The 19,663-nt window shown below is 45.3% G+C and overlaps 1 protein-coding gene across 1 annotated transcript in view; it reads left to right on the top strand.

Moving 5' to 3' along the window:
• Positions 1–8,277: 8,277 nt before the first annotated feature.
• The window catches only part of EGLN1 (egl-9 family hypoxia inducible factor 1), a 36,470-nt gene continuing 25,084 nt past the window's right edge, over positions 8,278–19,663 (top strand). The window contains exon 1 of the mRNA XM_034060620.1: positions 8,278–9,677. Within this exon, the coding sequence (XP_033916511.1) occupies positions 8,742–9,677 (936 nt within the window). The 5' untranslated portion in view covers positions 8,278–8,741. The remainder of the gene's footprint in view (positions 9,678–19,663) is intronic.

Genomic DNA, 19,663 nt, shown 5'->3' with positions numbered 1-19,663 from the left:
GGATATGAGCAGCCATGTCTGGCCTTGTACACTGATAAGTTGCTGTTTAAAAAAATAAAGAAAAAGAAAAGTAAAGCATCAAGCACTTCACTACTTTTACCCACAGCACATGGCTTTTATTGGAAAGCATGTTTGCACAAGGGAGAAGTATTGCCTCCCACCCAAATTTCAACGTGTACCATTTGGTAAATAGGTGAGGACAGTGTCATCTGTTCTCTGACTATCCCCTCCTCCAGTTCAGACTCTATCTCTACAACACAGTGAGGAAACTGTAATCTGAGGAACCCTTTCAGGAATCTGTTTCTTTAATGAAAACTCCTGAATATGGTCCTAGCATTAGACACAGTCCGAGGTTAGACCCTTCTCTCCCCCCCCCAAACCAACAAACCAAGTAACAACAACAAAAGAGACCCAACAAACCAATAACAACTAAAAGATATGAGTATAATGCCAGGGAGAAAATGTAATCCTAATGAAACAGTAAGGGAAAAGAGTGAAATCCACCTCCTGACAAGATAAGCATTATAGTTGTCCATTGCACTGTGGGTGAAGAATGTGTAAATTGCTTGCTGACCTGTTTTTTGCTTCTGCATAAAAATGAAAGGCAATTTCTTCTAGTACTAATAAATGCCACCTTATCTCTAGGTCACTAATTAGCCAGCTGGGTGAGCAAGGAACAGGTTCAGGGGTAGCAGTTCTAACAGTGACAAATTGATGCAGCATGATAGCAAGACTCAGACTCAACCCAACCCTAATTACAGCTCTGTAGCACGTACTATCACTTCAAGAACACACCAAAGATGTTAATAATTCATATTCAGCTTTGTGCTTACACAAACTCCTGGTAAGTTCAATTTTCCAGGACCCAATATTTAGGTAGTGTTTTGTGAAAGCTCTCCAGCATACAATTCCAGCATTATGTTTTACTGGATTCATTAACAGCGTTGTGTCATCTGAATGTCCATCAAAACACATGAAACCAATAGTGTCAGTTCAGATCATGCAGGTGGAACACACAATTCTGTCACACTAACACAGGAATTTAAATTATTATATATCCACTACTAGCATTCCTGGTACAGTAAGTATCTGTCCTTGGCAGAAGTTGCTTGGGAAGTGCTTTATAAGATGCTGAAATATTTTACTCTAGTATTAGGGTATTTGCACAGAGAATGGTACTTGTTAGTGGAGAAAACAAGAAGACACAGAACACCATCATAATGAGTGTGCAGTGATACCACAATTTTTAGTAAGACATTTGTTCAGTTCTAAAATCTTAAGAACTATTTTAACCAACAGACAGAACCCTTTAACTTCTAAAAACTGAAAAGAAAAAAACCCCAACAACTTACAAATGTGAGTCCCTGGCATGCTGTTCAGAGTCAATAAACTAAACCTCCTTTCCTCATATCCTTAAATGCCAGAATCAGGTGATGGTAGGCATTACCCTGGCTTGGTATAGAATATCCTGCACTTTGAATCTGCTAATTCTCTTGATACAGATTTGAAAGGAAAGACTTCTCTCTCAGGGAGAAAGTAGAATTGGGTCAAGTTATATAATATGAAGTAAACGTGGGTGAAGTTACATGACATGACTAAGTCAGCTTACCACCCTGACTTGGGTGGTCCTGCTTTTCCCTCCCTGACTCCTGGCCCTGCTGGTCCACACCCTCTCTTGCACCACATCAAACCACTAGGTAAGCCAATCCAACTTGTTAATCCAACAGAAAACTATTCTCTTGAACTGACTCACCAAAGGGCTTGAGAAGCATGGTGCTAAGGAGCATGGCGCTGGAGGGAGCAGAACCACCCCTTCTGGTGGGTTGCAACACAACATTGTGACTTAAATGCAGCACAACCAAAGAAAGTGTAGCAGAAAGCATAACAGCCAAACAGAAGAGAATGGAGTAAAAAGCCAGTGACTTAGATGAGGATGGAAAAGCAAGAAAAGGCATCACAAAGCCCTTGTGATGAGGGAGACACTGAGGGGGCAATGGCAGGAGAGCAATGGGATGTTGCACCTTGATATGGATCAAGAGTGGTGCATGGGAACACACAGGCACTGCCCAGGCAGAAAGGGAACGGGGAGTGTGGAACACAGTGCTGAGCTGTACCGAGTCCACCTAGATTGCAGTGGCTCTTCACGGTTCAGGCTCACAATGCTTATGTGCATGTCTGTAGCCAGCCCTGGCAAAGGTGAGCTCTTCAGGACAGATGTGCTACCTTGATAGTTTAACAAAATGTGAGCTGCAATATTGTATCCTTATTGTTCAAGAAAAGAGGAGGCCACCATTGTTCACTTGGAAAACAAACAGAAATGAAGCCTGCACCCATTCTTCTCCAGAAATTGCCTCATCAGAAAAAAAAAAAAAGTATTACTGATGAATGACACCTGGTGGGTTTTATCAGCTCTAAAACTCCCTCACTATTACCTTTTCCTTCCTCTCTTAAATTACTATGGCAGGTTTCTTGTTTCATAGCAGCAAATGTTTTAAGCTCACTGTTCTCTTACAATCTCTTACTGGTACAACTGCCTCAATGAGAAAAGGAATTTAGAGATACCAGAAATTGTGCTAGCCAGCTGAAGAGAGGCAGAAGAAACTACCTCTTCACCCAGAGATAAAATGTCCAGTCCTCTAACAGATACATCCTTATGGCTTCAGGGACAGTTCTTGAGCTCCGGGTAACAGTTTCTAGGTACCAAAGAAGAAAAAAGTTGAGACTGTAACTCATTAAATAGCTGGATATATTGTAATGCATAAGCTGAGGTGCTCTCAAGCTTCACAAACTAAGGAAAACAGAGTAAACTGTCCTTCTTGCCCACAGTCCAGGGCTGTTCTCCTTCCTGAATACAAGGACAGGCACTGACAGAGGACAGCACTACGTGCCTGGCAGCTGAAAGACCAGGAAAGAGAAAATATGATGTGCAATGAATTAGGTACGTGCAAAATAATCATGGCAGGCCACATCATCTTAACACTGCTCGGCATTGTTTCCACCTTGATGATCTTTCAGCATGTCACAATGCTGAATCATGATGACACGGGCAGGAAGCACATATCAGATGCAAAGTGAAAAGGTCATGTTATGATTATGGCCCTACAAAGCACTGGAGAGACTTTCTTTATATTTGAGTCTCTTGTTCTCATGCTATAAGACTTGTCTGCACTGAAACCGAGTGCAGTTCCAGAGCAGTTCAGACAAATTTGAGCTACATACAGATGAAACAGGAATCTCCTTTTTTTTTCTCTCCCAAAAATGCTTATCACTGTGTCAGCATGTGGATTTCAAATAGTGTTTCTAAATGTTCCTTAAAAACAACTTTCTGTCCATAGCTGGATTTTAAGCACCCCGAGGGCCTCCTGGCTTGCTTAAGTGAGAGGCCAAAAATGTACATAATTGACAATCTTTAGCAAGAGAGGGAGTTCTCTTGTAACCAAAGCCAGAAATACTCCCTCTGGAGAAACCTCACAAACAATGTGGAAAAAGCTTTTGAACTTTCCATGGTACAAAGTTTAAAATGAGGACAAAACTGGAATGAGTCAGTTAGGAGCATTTTCTAAGCTGGGCTGCATTTCCATCACTTTACAGATACGGACATCTGGTAGCAGCATTTTTACTTAAATTAAATAGAATAAAAGGACATTGTCTTGTACTTCACTAGCATAATTCATTTTTTCCTTAACATAATACTTAAGAAAGTAGTTAAATATTTTAATGTGAAAATCTCTCTGGATCAACCCTAACCATATTTTTGGTGTAATAAAAATAGGCTATATTCCCAGAGAAGCAAATGCATATCATTTTCGGACAGCAAAAACAACTTTAGTTGAAGAGCCTGGAGGAATCCCACAATATTAAACATAATATTAAACACAAGTTTACACAAAGTAATTGAGGACATTTCTCTTTATAATTTAGCCCAATCCTTACAATCTCAGATTATAAGGAAAGGGTTTTTTCTGTAAACACTATACCATTATGATATTCAGTGATAAACCACCAAATTATTCTATTATTTTAATTTCAGCAAAAACTTTTAGGGCAACTCCACAATGGCATCAACAAGCACTAAGCAGGACAGGAGGTGATCCAGGGTACTGCGGATTAGTTTCAGGGCTCTGAGCCTGATTGTCCTGAGGGCTGTGTGCCACTTCATGCTGTGACAGGGACAGTATCAAGATCTTGGCACAGCAGAGACCTGAAGCCTCGATCTTGAAAACTGCTGAGACTCAGCTTGTCCTGGCCACAGAGGGACTTGACAAGACCTTGAGTCATGTGCTCCCTGGGTCATGCACTCTGTCATGGTGGCACTAGCAGAGTCAGTCAATCTCTCTGCATCTTCCTAATCACCTCTACTGGGTGACCCTTTCCTCCTTTTGCAGGTACAGTGGCAGGGGATGTATTTGGGAGATGATCTGGGAGACAATGACCCTTTTTGCACCTCAGGAAAAGAGCATGCATTCAACAAAGGAGCATTTGCATAGCCTTGTGGATGTACTACATGTACAGTTTGTCCTGATTAGAAAGGAAGTGAGTTTTAACAGAGAATCCAACTCACACAAACAGTTCTCGTTTTATTTGGAAAAGCTGCAAACCTGTTACAGTTCACTTGCTAGTATGAAAAGCAAGCTTGGAAAATGCCACTGTTGAGATCATGAATAATGGTTTAAGTGGAGTAGGAGCAGTCAGGGTGAAGAACACAGCAGAGTGAGGTCTGGAGGGAAGAGGGCAAATGCTACAAGGTTTTGAATTTTAATTGTGATGCTGTTGTGGACACACAACTCTCTGACTAAGGCCTTACATTACCACCAACCTCAGGAGCATGTGTAGCTTCCGAGGGCCTCCTGGCAGCAGTGAAAAACTGAGCCTGGAATCCCAGGGACTTTTTTCCTGTTCTAACCTATCTGAGGATAAGGCTTTTTACTTAATTTCTAGGCTAATTTTGTTTTGTGAAACAAACTACTCGTTAGCCTGCATTCCTCCTCCTCCGGCTTCAAAGATTATTTTTTGGTTGCTTATACAACCTTAGTGCTGCAGTACACGAAATACACAACGCATGGTATAAATGCAGCCATTATTACTGCTTAATGAAAACAGGAAAGTTATTCATTGACCAACCTTTTTTTTTAATTCTAATAAACAGATCAGATCCATATCTAAATGGTGACAAAAAACTATGACCTTGCATTAAGTTTATCTCACAACATCCTCATCATAACTGGTATTACTTTGAAGACTTTCCATGTGCATTCTTTTGCAAAGCAATCTGTCCCATCATTACCTAGTCACCAGTCAAGTCCTTTTCCAACATTCATTGACACAGACAAGGAACTGGCCATCTTGGAAATACCACGTTAGCAAGTGCAGAGTAACCAGAGAAGAAAGAGGAGGAAGTCCCTTCCCCCTCAGTTTTGGAAACCATGGTGCTGGTCATTTTGCTTTGTATACCTTATGTTGCTTTTTGTTGTGCTTTGTCCTTACACTGTATGTTAAGGAAAAAACTCTTTGGCAATGAATAGTCTTCATATGCTTGGAAAACATTTCTAGCATGTTGTAGACACTATTGTAATATAAATAGTCATTGTCTTCCAGAGTTTCCTTACTATCACCACTCTTTTCTGCAGCTTTGTCTCTTTTCTGCAGCTTTGTTGCTGGGCCACAACCTTCATTAAATTGTTTTGTGCTGCAGGCAAAGTGCTTCAATCACAAAATATGGCACATGCTTCATATACCCAAAGATGGGTTTTGTTGAACTTGGTATTTCTGTTGACCACACTGGGGAACAGTCTGTCAAGACAATCTGAAGTAGCTCAGCACATTAGCAAAACTACAACTTAGTAAAAACTGAGACCAAGACCTTTAATTGTATTCCAAATGACATGTAGGAAAGAGAGGGAAAGACTTTTGAAGCCAAATTAGCACATAAATTAATAACTATCATTAGGATTTCGCCAAGCACCATATTTGTACCTTGGTGCTTTTCTTATTTGTTTCATAGCTGGATTATTGAGTTTCAAGTCTGCGACCTTCATCTCCACTGTTTCCTGAAGGAGTATGCATTGAATGTGAAAAGTCTTTTAACTCTTCAGTTTCTTTGTGGCAGGAAGTCATTGTTTGCATTTCTGAAGTTTGTGAAAATAACAGCTTTGACTCTCTTCTCATTTAGCCCAGTTTAACAATGCTGCAAGTCCAAGGAATTCAGTTGCATTTATCAGTTTAAAGCAGGTTGGAGAGATGCCTAGCTATTTCTGACATACCTCATCTACCTGTAGTTAAAGAACAACTCTCTTTAAACTTAGATCAAAAATCTGTCCACTTCATGCTCTTAAATTTTGTTTTTAACTGACCTCTTTCCGCCTCTACTGCTGTATTTTCCTCCAAGAGCAATAAACAGAGAAATTACTGAACTGCAACTCTATCGGGTTTTAGTTCCCAGCTTTTCCAGTTCATTTTGGGTTTTCTTGTTCTTTTTTGTTTGTTTGTTTGTTTTGTGTGTGTAGGGGGCTTTTCTTTTTGTTTGTGTTTTTTTTTTTTAATGCAGCCTTGGAGCTTGCTGATCACATTCACCTTGAAATCTCATCCTTTGGGCTTTCATGACCTTGTCCTCTTAGTACTCCTTTTGCCTAATAATTCATCCTGGTCTTTCTTCTCAGTTTCTGCCTGTACCACAAGCATTTGTAGCACTGGCACACTTTGTTTCTCCTTTTACATCCTTCACATAGTACATGCAGTGCCTAACATTCCTCCAAGTCCTATCGCTATGTCAATTTAAATCAAATTCTATGTAGAGATAAGAACCAAACCATTTTAACTGTGTACATAAAGCCATCTCACTATAATACAAGTATATTACAGTCCTAAGCCTCACACCAGCCTGTGAGGAGCAAAAGCATTACTATTCTTCTTCTATAGTGGCAAATTAAAACCTGCTTTATCTAGAATCACACAAAACCCTGCTTCAGCCTATGGCTTACCACCCAGAAGATTGCTTTCACCTTTCTACCCCCAGAAGCGTATACTGGATCATATATGTGACACTCCTTGGACTTTATAATGGATTTGCTTAACTTACAGGCAGTACACACCAGCTGCAGCCGCTGCCTCTCTCCAGCCCAGCCCACAGAGCCAACACTTGCTGTCTGTTCACCAAATTGCTTTCCAAGGGGGTGGGCAGAACCTTGCTGTGGTTTACCACGTGGCTCCAAGGCACCGACCACCATGTTGCGCTGTATCACGGCAAATTACACAATACACTTCCCTAACATCTATCACAAGCAATCAAAACCATGATTTCGGGATTGACTGGAGATTACATATCACCTTAGAAGAGTCCAGATCCTCACACGGCTTCTGAAAGCTGACGTGACTGTGCTAGGACCTTTGTCTCTCCACCAGCACTGCTCTGCCAAAACCAGCTTCCTTTTTCCTGTCAGGGACTTTGCCATGTTGATCACAACACTGTCTCCCGGTCCTGGCCTTTCCTCGTTTCAGTGGCCACCTCACCTGCTCCTTCTTCCTCCTTTTTGCTTTTTTTAACTGGTCTGTGGCCTTCATTATCAAGTTAGGTGGGACACAAGCCCCAGGTTATTTATGAGGGAGCCAGGGCTCATCTCACTCTGCCAGCCATCAGGCAGGGATATTTTGGGGCCTATGGAAGTGACAAAATCTAGCCCTCCATTGTGGCCAGGTTCTCCAACACCCTCTTGTTGCTCCAGACCACATGCCCAGCTTTCATGTCAGCCCGGCGCCCTCCTCCTCTTCGGTGCCTTGCCCCACCTGCAGCGGGCCCCCACCCCTAAGCACACCCGGGGGACAGCTCAACATTGGCGACAGGGTCAAGGGCACCCACGGATTAGCGACACACAGCCCGCGCGGGGACGCCAGGGATGTCCCGGGCATCCGAGAACGATGACCCCCCACTCCCCTCAGCAAAGCTTCTCCCCGTCCCTGGCGGCGTGGGTCCGCAGCAGCCCGGGAGGCTGCGCTGCTCGGTGGCTGCTTCCGCCCGGCCGCCCTCTCGCCGAACCGAGGTCTCCCCAGTAGAGGCCGCCCGGTCACAGCCCGAAGCCTGTCCGTACGCTCGGAGTCGGGCCCCGCGTTTGCAGCGGTGCCGAGCCACCGACCAGCCTCCCAGCACGTCGCGGCCTTTCCCGGCTCGACACGGCGCGGTGCACTGCAGCCCGGCCCGGCCCGGGCCAGCCCAGCCCCGCCCGCCTCTCGGCGCGGCCCCGCCCGCCTGACGCGCCGCCGGCGCTGGCGGGCTGGAAGTGGCGTACGTGCAAAGCGGGCCGCGAGAGTGGCACCTCCTCCTCGGCCCGACACAGCGGTGGAGGCCCGGTGGGGAGAGGCGGCGGCTGCGCCGGCCCGCGCACAGGGCTTAGAGGCCGGAGGGGAGCGGAAGGCAGGCCCCCCACCGTGCCAGCAGACTGCCCGCCGCCGCCGCCGCTCTCTCCCCTCAGGCCGAGCCGCCGCCGCCGGGGCGGCGATGAGGCGGCGTTAGAGGCGCAGGGAGGGCAGCGCGGGCCCCCCCGGCAACCCCGCGCCCGGCCGCCCGAAGGAGGCCGCGGGCCGGCGGAGGCAGAGGGCGGCGGGGGCCGCGGCGGAGCTGGGCGGCCATGATGCAGTGAGCTCTCCCTCCCCGCGCGGCCGGGCGGGGGCCCGCGTTAGCGCCGCTCCCGCCCGCCTCCTTACATAACCCCTCGGCGGCGGAGCGGGGCTGCGGCGGCACCACCAGCGCCATGGCGAATGACAGCGGCGGCGGTGCCGGCCAGGGCGGTGGCGAGAGCAGCAGCAGCGGCGGTGGCGGCGGCAGCAACAGCAGCGGCAGTAGCAGCAGCGAGCGGGACCGGCAGTACTGCGAGCTGTGCGGGAAGATGGAGAACCTGCTACGTTGCGGGCGCTGCCGCAGCTCTTTCTACTGCAGCAAGGAGCACCAGCGCCAGGACTGGAAGAAGCACAAGCTCATCTGCCGCGGAGGAGGCACAGCGGCAGCCGCAGCAGGGGGCGCTGCCGAGCCCCGCGGCGGGCACCCCCCGCCGACCCGCGCCCATAGCGCCGGGGCCACGGCGGGAGGCGGCAGCCGGGCGGGGGCCGGAGCTGCGGCGGGGAAGAGCGCAGCGCAGCCGTCCCCGGAGGCCTCCGCCGAGGCCGCCCCGCTGGCCAACAACCACGTCGCCGCCGCCGCAGCTGCCGCTGGAGAGGCGGAAGCCCCGGCCGCGGCCCAGTCCCCCTCGCCCTCCGGGGACACAGTGCTGCTGTACCGGGACAAGTCGAACCTGTACCCGAGCGGTGTGCAGGCGGGGCCCGGCGGGGCAGCGCTGCGCCCCAATGGGCAGACGAAGTCGCTGGTGCCGCAGCGGCTGGCGCTGGAGTACATCGTGCCCTGCATGAACAAGCACGGCATCTGCGTGGTGGACGACTTCCTCGGCAAGGAGCTGGGCGGGCTGGTGGCCGAGGAGGTGCGGGCCCTGCACCACACCGGCCGCTTCACCGACGGGCAGCTCGTCAGCCAGAAGAGCGACTCCTCCAAGGACATCCGCGGCGACAAGATCACCTGGGTGGAGGGCAAGGAGCCGGGCTGCCAGGCCATCCGGCTCCTCATGAACAGCATGGACGATCTCATCCGACACTGCAATGGCAAGCTGGGCAACTACAAAATCAACGGCAGGACGAAAGTGAGTGCGGGACTCCCCGTGTGTCCCCCGCAGCCGGGGGTCGAGGATGGGGGGAGCGGAACCAGCGGTTCCTAGGGCAGGGGCGGGTGTGCGTGCGGGTGCGCACGTCCGGTGGTGCGGGTGTGTGTGTGTGTGCGGGTGCGTCCGGAGCCGCCCCCCGGCTGTGGCGGGACCTTCCGGGAGTTTGTTGTCCGGGGACCGCCTGCGCTCGACCGAGGAGGTGTGAAAGGGCTCGCTTGTCTCTTCGCTTTTCCAGAGCGGAGTGTATGTGTTGTAAGTCCGGGCTCGGAATGCAGCCTGCCGAGTGCTGGCCTTAAACATGTGGGGAGGAAACCCGCAGCGGTGAACTGTTGTCTCGCAAGTCCGATACATCGCCGGCGACCCTGTCAATCAGCCCTAGTGCGAACCCCTGTAGTGGGTGCCGCGGTAGCCAGCGGAGCCACCGGCGTGAGGAGCTGGGGGGCTTTAGGTAGAGAGGCATATTTTTTACTATCATGTAGTCTCTTTTCTGCAAAAAAAATCTAGTCGTTAGATGTATTTTGGGACCAGAAAACCGAATCAGAAATCTCCCATCGTCGTATTAGCCAACTTTCAATTCCCTTCCAGTCCTTTAAATAAAGCTCACGCCCGTGGTGAAGGACTAGCAATGAATATTCATTAATGTCTTTTCAGTTAAATATAAAAAAAAGAGGTGTGTGGGGGCGAAGCCCCTTCACAATTTGCTACCTCTGTTAAAACATAAGGAAACTAATGAATTAGTAGGAACTAGCCCGCAGTAGTGGTTGCGCTGTCACAGATAGGCTGTTGTTGCTGCAGCTGCAGAATCTCAGCTGGTAGGAAGCTGCGGGAGGGAGGAGGGGAGAAACTGAGACGCAGAAAACAGCCTTGGATTTGTTTGAGGCACGGGAAACTCCCGTGATAAAGACAAGTGGGTGGGAATTTTCTCTTTTTTTTTTTTTTTTTTTTTTTCTTTCTTGTAAAATGTGGTCTCTGCTACCTTTAGTCGAACTCAAACTTTTTAACGGAAACGTAGTCTACACTTCTAGATCCTTGATACCTTGGACTTTACTAAGCCAACCTGTCTTTGAGACAGTCCTAAGTCTCTTCAAGGCCCCGTGCTTCAAACTGGCACTCTAAAAATAAAAGTGGCTTTGTTGGGTTCAATTTATGCAGTAATAAGGAATACTGTTTCTGGTTTTATGTGTATTTGTATGTGCTAGGGCTTTAGAAAAGGACTTTTGGAATTGTAATCCCGAATCATGCATGTGATTCCTGGACTACCTGTCTTACGTTTCTAAGTAGTAAGATACTGATACTTCTGCCAGTTGTGAAAGGCAGAAAAATTTGTTAATGGTGCACACTTCTGTGAAGCAGCAGCAACACAGTGAGGATTGTTTAGCCCCACTTGTTTTTCTGTCACTGCTGAAATATGAAAAATGTCAGTCACTCTCACAGATACCACCCTGAGTTGAATAAACAGAAGCAGTTGGTGAGAAGAGATGGACAGGTCAGTAGAAGTGTTTGATATATTGAAATGTGGGATTTGTCTGTTTGGGAATGGCAGAGATAGTGAGACGGCTTTCAGCTGTCTTGTGTCTTTGAAGAGTGCACCTTTCCTCTGCCGTTAATACCACAGTAGGTTGAACTGAAGGGCTGTGGTGGGGAAGCAGTCCATCCAGTGGTAACTTCTGTACATATCTGCAGGGCTCCTGACTATTTAGAGGGGGGAAAGGGAGATGTAAAATAGAGACACCTCTTGGTTATCTGAAGTAATTTTTAACTCACTTCTTGCTCCTGCTTTTTCTGAATCAAAGTTTGAATGGCTGCTGTTAGGATCCCAGCGTACTTTTTATTCTTGGCAGTATAGATGGGTGTACAGTAGAGATACTGTGGTAGCTGCAACAGGTTATTCTCTTCCTTTAGTGCACTTTGCGTGGTGACAACTGCTTAGATGATTTAGTCAAATACAGTCTGATTTCAAATCTTGGTGGGTATGTTGGATTTGCCTTCACAGCAAAAACTTTTTAAAAGGAATGATCCACATGTAAAATGTTTATTCTTACTGTTTTGTTTTCAAGTAAGAGGACCAAAATGCATGGAAATTTAGCACAGGCTGGCCGACTGAGCTCTTACAGAATAATTTTACTACTCCGGTGTGCATATGTCACAATACTGTGGTTTGCATAGTTGATGTATGGAGAACTTAGAGTACCATTTTACCGAAGGTGCTAAATGAACCAATTTTCAGTGTCACTGGAGATTTGTAATTCCCCAGTATCTGAACCAGCAAAAGAATTCCAGCCCTTGGGGATTCCCCTGTGTTCCCTAAAATGCTGCCAATGTATGCTAGCTGCACAAGGTGGTGGGTTGGCACAGTATTAAAGGACTGCAATTTGGTATGGCACCTCATGCAGCTGGGTATCTGCTAGAATTGGGCTGTGCTCATAAATGTCAGTGATGTAGCTGTGCTAAGGAGATCTGGGGTGGTGACATCTAGGAGTCTGTTTCCTTAAAAAAATCATTTACTGAGAAATCAGATGTGCAGTGTTGTAACTGTGAGGACAAGGGGATTTTGTTTTCACAATTCTAAAAGCATACTGTTTTGTTCTTTATTTTTTAAGCCTAACTTTAATGTTCTTTTATTAGACCTTGTCCTGGGTTCAGCTTAAACCATGACAGACCTTTAAAAAAAAACAAGCAAAAAAACCACAAACCACTTGCAGCCAGTTATTTAAAATATTGTTGTTGGGTTCACTGCAGTATTGTCTTAGAAAACTAGCTTTGTTTTTGAAGGTTGTGCGAGGGTTGGCATTGTGTGACAGGAGCTCTTACTGAATCTTTAACCTTTACCAAATCTAGTTCAAGCTCTGTAAACAAGCATATCCTATAAGAGGGAATGAATCATAAGTCTGCTCACAGTGTGCTGAAATTCCTACCCTCTTTCTATTACTGAGTCTTCAAAAATGTTTTACTAACTAAATATACCTACAAAATAAGATTTGTTCTCTATGCTTTAACTAGCAGCTGGGTACTTTTATAGAAATGAATGGAATATTGATGAAAGGTTTTAATGATGCTATTGATCAAGGCTAATTGTTTTTGGTGTTACGGAAAAATAGCTGTAGATAAAATTTAAGAGATGATGCCTAGATTATCGTTTAATTCATTTAAGGCTTAACTTGTACACTTGTTGGTGTTGTTGGCATTGAATTTGCCATCACTTCTACAAAGTGTCTAGAAGCAGTGCATATAAAGGTGATGTATACCCTGCATCTCTTAGCCTGTAAAACTATTAGGGAAAAAGTACATTGTTTAAATTGAATCTGTTTTAAACTGATTTCTATTCAATAGAACTGGTCTCTTAAGGTAAATGACATGAAATAAGGTAAGAACTTAAGTCTGAGAAACCTGAGGTTTTACATTTGAAAGTCTGTGTTTTCTCTAGACTTAGAACTGGGCTACTTAGAACTGATCTACTTAACTGATGTGGCTCTGCTTAGACCTGACTGGTAGATTACTCTCCACCCTGAAAGGTGTCTATATTGCAGGTCTGTGGACCAGCAGCAAGTATAAGAGAATGGATAACTATTTACTCATCTCGGAAGTCTTGACTTACTGCATTCCTTGCTTTTGTTCTCCTAGTTTCTTTCTTTCCAGACTCTGCTTCCTTCTTCTCTCTAGCAGATGGTGGCACATACTTGCATACATGAGCTGTAGTGTCTTTTTTTCTACTTCCTGTTATTTTCTAGGTTTTTCTTCTTCAGTATCTTCCCAAAATATTATTTTCTTCTTTTTTTTTCCTTTCCCTTATCAGTTACCAGACTTGTATGTGCATGTATGTGACCTATTTCTGTTTCCTGCCTGTCTTGTCTTAGATAGCCAGTGGAGGTATAAACCTGCTCGTCAAAGTCAGGGAATGAAATCCTGAATTTCACCCAGATGAGGTTTTTTTTTTTTTCTCCTTCCCCACACAGAGGCTGAGAAGGGATAAAGGGAGGGGGCAGCTTCAAGATTTTCGTGCTAGGTTTCTCTTTCCCCTGTTGTGAACCCCGACCATCGTTTAAAACTTCCTATTAATCTGAAGTTTGCATCTTTTACTACTATTGGAGTAATATTGGGACATCCCAGTCATGGGTTCCTCATAATTGTTGATTAAGTGGACATCTGATCTTATCAACCGTTTCTGCTTCTGCTCCCATCACACTCAGCACCACCTATCTTCTAACCCTACCTTGTGCCATTTAGTAGTAGGAGATCGAATAGAGGTTTTGACAGTCCCTGTTACATCCCTTCTTGTTTTGCTTCTTTCTCACTTTTTTTAACCAGCCAGAAGACTTGCAGTTCAAATTGCTGCATTTTAATGCTCTCGTGTCTCTACCAGTAGGCCAGTGGCACCCACTGCTCAGCCACCAGTGGCTTAAAAATTTGCTTTGTTAGCTACACATTGTGCAAGCCTGCTTTCCTGCTTTTTCTTGGAATTGTTTAATTACATAATTGCTCATCTCCTATTTGCTCCCTGCCTCCAGCCTCAAAATAAACTGACCTGATCATAAGTACTTTAACTGCTGCTTATAATTCCCTGGATGCTCATCAATTTGCAGCATGATGCTGTGTGCTGGAGCATCCTGGAGTTTTCTGAAGACCTGAGGTCTCTGAATTCTGACTAGTACGACTGTGCCTCCTTCAGAGTTGATAATGCTCCTTTAGAAAATTTTGTATAGGAGTGAGTGGACTTCTCCTACCTTGCTGTTGGCTTTTCTATAAACTGGAAAGAAGAGGTGCTCTGCTCTGGCCATCTGTTTGTGTTGGTACTTTCCTACAAACTAGTTAGATTAATATTACCAAGGAAAGAGAAATGTACCTAAGGAGCAGTAATCAGCTGCTAGAGCTGAAGATGTCAGCAGCCATGTAGTGCTCACTGAGAGGGGGTGGAGGTAACATGGAAGGGGGATAGATTAAATTTGAGCTTTGCAGATGCTGTTTAAAATAGTATATAAGAGATTTGAGCAAGACTTCTGGATGTTCTTTCCACTGTATCTTATTCTTCAGAATACAACCATGAGTGTGTGTGACAATAAGACAAATGGAAACGAGAGGGAGAATAAGTACTCTGCAAGTGGGCAGGTACTGGAAAGTGATGATGATGACAAAACATGGTAAAAGGAAAGGGAGCACAGAGGTGGGTGCAGGGCTGTGCTGCAGCTTGTGTGAGTCCCACTGTGATCACAGGCCCCAAGAGCTGTGGCTGTGAATATAAGCTGAGGAATGTCTGTAGTGAATAATTTCCCTTCAGTTTGCTTGTGTCATGCTTGGTTACAGGGATCCTTCTGTAACATTCTGGGGATTTATTTCACTATCGGGCCTTGAATCATAGAATCATAGAATAGTTAGGATTGGAAAGGACCTCAAGATCATCTAGTTCCAACCCCCCTGCCATGGGCAGGGACACCTCACACTAAACCATATCACCCAAGGCTTCATCCAACCTGGTCTTGAACACTGCCAGGGATGGAGCATTCACTACTTCCCTGGGCAACCCATTCCAGTGCCTCACCACCCTAACAGTAAAGAATTTCTTCCTTATATCCTGTCTAAACCCCTGCTGTTTAAGTTTCAACCCGTTACCCCTTGTCCTATCACTACAGTCCCTAATGAATAGTCCCTCTCCAGCATCCCTGTAGGCCCCCTGCAGATACTGGAAGGCTGCTATGAGGTCTCCATGCAGCCTTCTCTTCCCCAGGCTAACCAGCCCCGACTTTCTCAGCCTGTCTTCATGTGGGAGGTGCTCCAGTTCCCTGATCATCCTCGTGGCCCTCCTCTGGACTTGTTCTAACAGTACCATGTCCTTTCTATGTTGAGGACACCAGAACTGCACACAACACTCCAAGTGAGGTCTCACAAGAGCAGAGTAGAGGGGCAGGATCACCTCCTTCAACCTGCTGGTCACGCTCCTTTCGATGCAGCCCAGAATACGGTTGGCTTTCTGGGCTGTGAGTGCACACTGCTGGCTCATGTTCATTTTCTCATTGACCAACATCCCCAAGTCCTTCTCCGCAGGACTACCATGAATTTCCTTTTTGCCCAACCCGTAGCTGTGCCTGGGATTGCTCTGACCCAGGTGTAGGACCTTGCACTTGTCATGGTTAAACTTCATGAGGTTGGCATCAGCCCACCTCACAAGTGTGTCAAGGTCCCTCTGGATGGCATTCCTTCCCTCTAGTGTATCAACAGAACCACACAGCTTGGTGTCATTGGCAAACTTGCTGAGGGCACACTCAATTCCGTTGTCCATGTCAGCGACAAAGATATTAAACAAGACCGATCCCAACACAGATCCCTGAGGGACACCACTCGTTACTGATCTCCAACCGGACATTGAACCGTTGACCACAACTCTTTGAGTGCGACCATCCAGCCAGTTCTTTATCCATCGAGTGGTCCACCTGTCAAATTGATGACACTCCAATTTAGAGACAAGGATGTCATGTGGGACAGTGTCTAACGCTTTGCACAAGTCCAGGTAGATGACGTCAACTGCTCCACTTTACTTCTTGGTAGAAAACTTAGGTAATTGGTTCATAATGGATGATTGTATGGGTTTGAATTTATCACTGAGTTGTGGGAAGTGTGGTTGGGTCTCTCTGTCTCCTAGTACTCACTTGAGTTGCTTGACCTTGATACGGAATATGACCAATGCTCATCTTTATCAGTCCTTTTCCCAATAGTGATGTTTCTGTTAGTGATCTTCTTGAGTGTGCTGGTGATTCACGGGTACTCAGGAGCCTGCAGTTCTTGTATCCCTGTTGGGGTAGAGCCATGACATGTGATGAGCACAGTTTCATTTGTTATTTTTCACGTACAAGCATTCTGGGTCCCAAACGGAATATATGATCAGAAGGCTGTCTGTTGTCTCTTAATACAAATGATCTTTTGGTCAAGAAGCACAGCATCCAGAAAAGAAATTTGTTACTGGCCAGTGAAAATGAAAATGTGAACTTTGCTGAGATTGTTGGGTTCTCCTGCCAGAGAAAATGACAAAGATATGCTAGTTTCTGGGGGCAACTATGTTGTGGTTTTAATGTTTAAGTGTGGTAGGAATACAGCATGTCTGAGGATGGAGAGCACTACCTGTGACCTCTGTCTTAGGCTGAAGTTCAGTGAATGCTTTTCGGCTGGCACTGCTGGAGAAGTAGTCACTCTTCTTTGCCAGCATGAGTATTTATATGGCCATCCTGTGAACTGGTTTGGGGCTCTGATCCATCTAAAAAATAAACTGGCAAAAGAAGTGCTCCTGGTTCAGCATTCGGATGTTTGTGCTGGCACAGGGGACTGGCAGATGGTGAGACTTTCTTTCAGCAGCAATGTAAATTTATGCCAGCTTAAAGTGTTTGCCAAACTACAGCCTTAGTTTAATACTCGGGGACTGATTAGCCTAAAATCTGCCCATGAAAATTCAAACACAGTGTAAGAAATCTTTGCTTGTTTTCTTAGCCTTTCTTCATTCTTGCATGTTCAGTATGAGACTCAATTCTTGCCATGAGAAACGCAGTCTTCCATTCTCCAAGGATCTTCCTTGTGGCAGTTTTATACAGCAGCTTTCCTGGTCTACCCACCATGTGATCCTATGTAGCATGGCACAAGGAGAAAAGTATTTTCTACAAACCAAAACTTACTTTTTTTACATAACCCATCTCTGCTAGTTCCCACCCTCCAGCTACTTGCAAGATTTCTTACGCTTGTTGGTTGTCCCTATCCATTATTCTGGAGCTTTATTAGCACCAAAGACATTCTTCCTTTTTCTGGTTCAGGATGAGGCTGGACTGGCATTGCCTGTGATGAACACTCCACTGGAGCTTGCTTTTGTTTGCTGCTGGCTGCCACTGGTAAGGATGTTTCTCAGCCAAATCTCCTTGTGCCAGGTGCAGCAGGCCTTCTGCTTCTGGGGCTCTGCCTGAAATGGGCAATTTCAGTCTATTTCACTTCTTTGGTTCTGTTCCCTGGTGCATTGTGATAGCTCTGTGAAATTCTGTGTTGTTTTCTTGCTTGCTTTTTCTCGGTCATTTTTGATGGGCAGCTGCAGTTAGTTTTTGAGTTGTCACTGTTCAGGAGATTAGGAACCCTTGGCCTTGTGGTTTCCGCGCATCAGTGATTTCAGTACACTGTGGGTAATTATTTCTTTTTTTTCCAGTCAGTGGTATCAAAGATTTTCTAACCGTGTTGCTGCTTTGATTTGCTATGCTGTTTCTTCTGCTTAGAATGGGCTGGATTCAATAGTGCCCAACAACCATAGCTGTACAGCATCAGAGGAAGAGCTGTATTCCCTTGCTGGTGGCCTCTTGGACTGAAATTCCTTGGAAGTGATGTCCTGCCAAGTCATAGGACTGTCTGAGCAGCAGTTCTCAAATCTCTAGTTTGGTTTTTATCAGTAACCTAGACTGGGTGTTTGACATATGTTTTCCCTTTTTCTAGATGATGCTTAATTTCTGAATAGGTTCTGCCAACTGTTTCCTACAAATAAATCAGCAGCGCATTACTCTCTTTTGTGTTACTTACCTGCTATCACAGTGTTTGTAATTCAGTCCTGGTTATCTGACAGCTTTTGGATTAAAAAGGCTTGGTTGCTATTGGAATCTTGCAGAATGCTGTCTCTGTAGTTGCCTACTACACTGTCCTGCTAGTGCAAGTATGCATGTATGTATGTACCTGTAGGTATGTACATAGTATACTCGCAGCAAGTAATCTACATTTAATCTTATGGCTTAAATTAAAGCTTTCTCCTGCAGCAGAAAGGAAACTTGTTTTATAAAACGGGAACAGATACTCTGTATAGAGCAGAAATTTCTTCTTGCCCATCTGGAAACTAAACAGATTTTCATCAGGTTCCTTGGAGAGGTCTTGTACAAAGACAGCGCTTTTTTCAGTTCAAAATTCGGTATGGGAGTGTTATGCCTGGGTTGGGTGGATGATTCTTCAGTGAAATGCTTGTGGGGCTCCCTGTTTCTTGTGTTGTTGTATTTTGTTACTTTACAGTAAGGGAGTGACTGTGGACAATCCAGGGACTGTGCATATAAACTTACTCTGGATCTGTCAATACAAGATCTTTAATCACTGGCATGTTTCTTATACTCCACCAAGGAAATAATATTTTGAAAGTGGCATTTTCAATGAACAAAGCAGTAAAGTTATTTGACTTTGCAGCTACTATTGAATGAAGTATTTGTTATTTATGATGCCATTTTTGTCTTCCACATTTGTGACTTACTATATAGATCCTCCAAAAGTAGGACTAACTCCTGGCCTTTGTGGCCTTTTCAAAAAGCCACTTGGTGTTCATTATATCCTTGTAAACTTTCAGTTTCTGAAGACTGTTGATTAACAATGGTTAACAATAGCTCATCAAGCATATTTTCAGTGCAGGCCTGTGGCAGAATTAGCTTGTAAGTGGCAGTTGTAAGCTTCAGGTTGAAAGCGAATTCACTCGCTGTTCCAGGGCAGTATCTCTCAAAAATAGAGCAATGCTTTTATGCACATAACAGCTGCTTGCACTTGAAGACTTGCTTGGTCTTTGGTATTTAGCTTAAAACTACTCAAGATTATTTTTGTTAGCATATAATGTTATAAATAGGAATTGGGTAGAAATGTGCATGCCTGCACATCTATATGGATGTTGTGTGTGAAGATAAGGCAGTTATGTTTCTATTGCATGCATAGTGCTCCAACAAAGAGGTGAAGGCTGTACCTGTAAAGCAGTTGATGAAGTCTAACAAAATAGACTATTTTATACCTAATTCTATGCATTAATTTAGGGTCAGACCAACTTGGAGCACACAGTTTGCCCATGAAGGCATTCTGGACTGTACAAATGATATATGATTTCGAGGAAATGGTGCTCTGTGGCCCCAGCACGCTGCTCTGAGAACAGAATGTGGGACTGCTTTGCCTTGTTTCAGCAAAAACAAGCATTATGTTGAAAATGATACAAAGTA

The sequence above is a fragment of the Melopsittacus undulatus genome, chromosome 3, assembly GCF_012275295.1.
Source record: "Melopsittacus undulatus isolate bMelUnd1 chromosome 3, bMelUnd1.mat.Z, whole genome shotgun sequence".
Lineage (NCBI taxonomy): Eukaryota > Metazoa > Chordata > Aves > Psittaciformes > Psittaculidae > Melopsittacus > Melopsittacus undulatus.
Note: the sequence above shows the minus strand (reverse complement) of the source record. Positions and strands in the feature narration are given on the sequence as shown.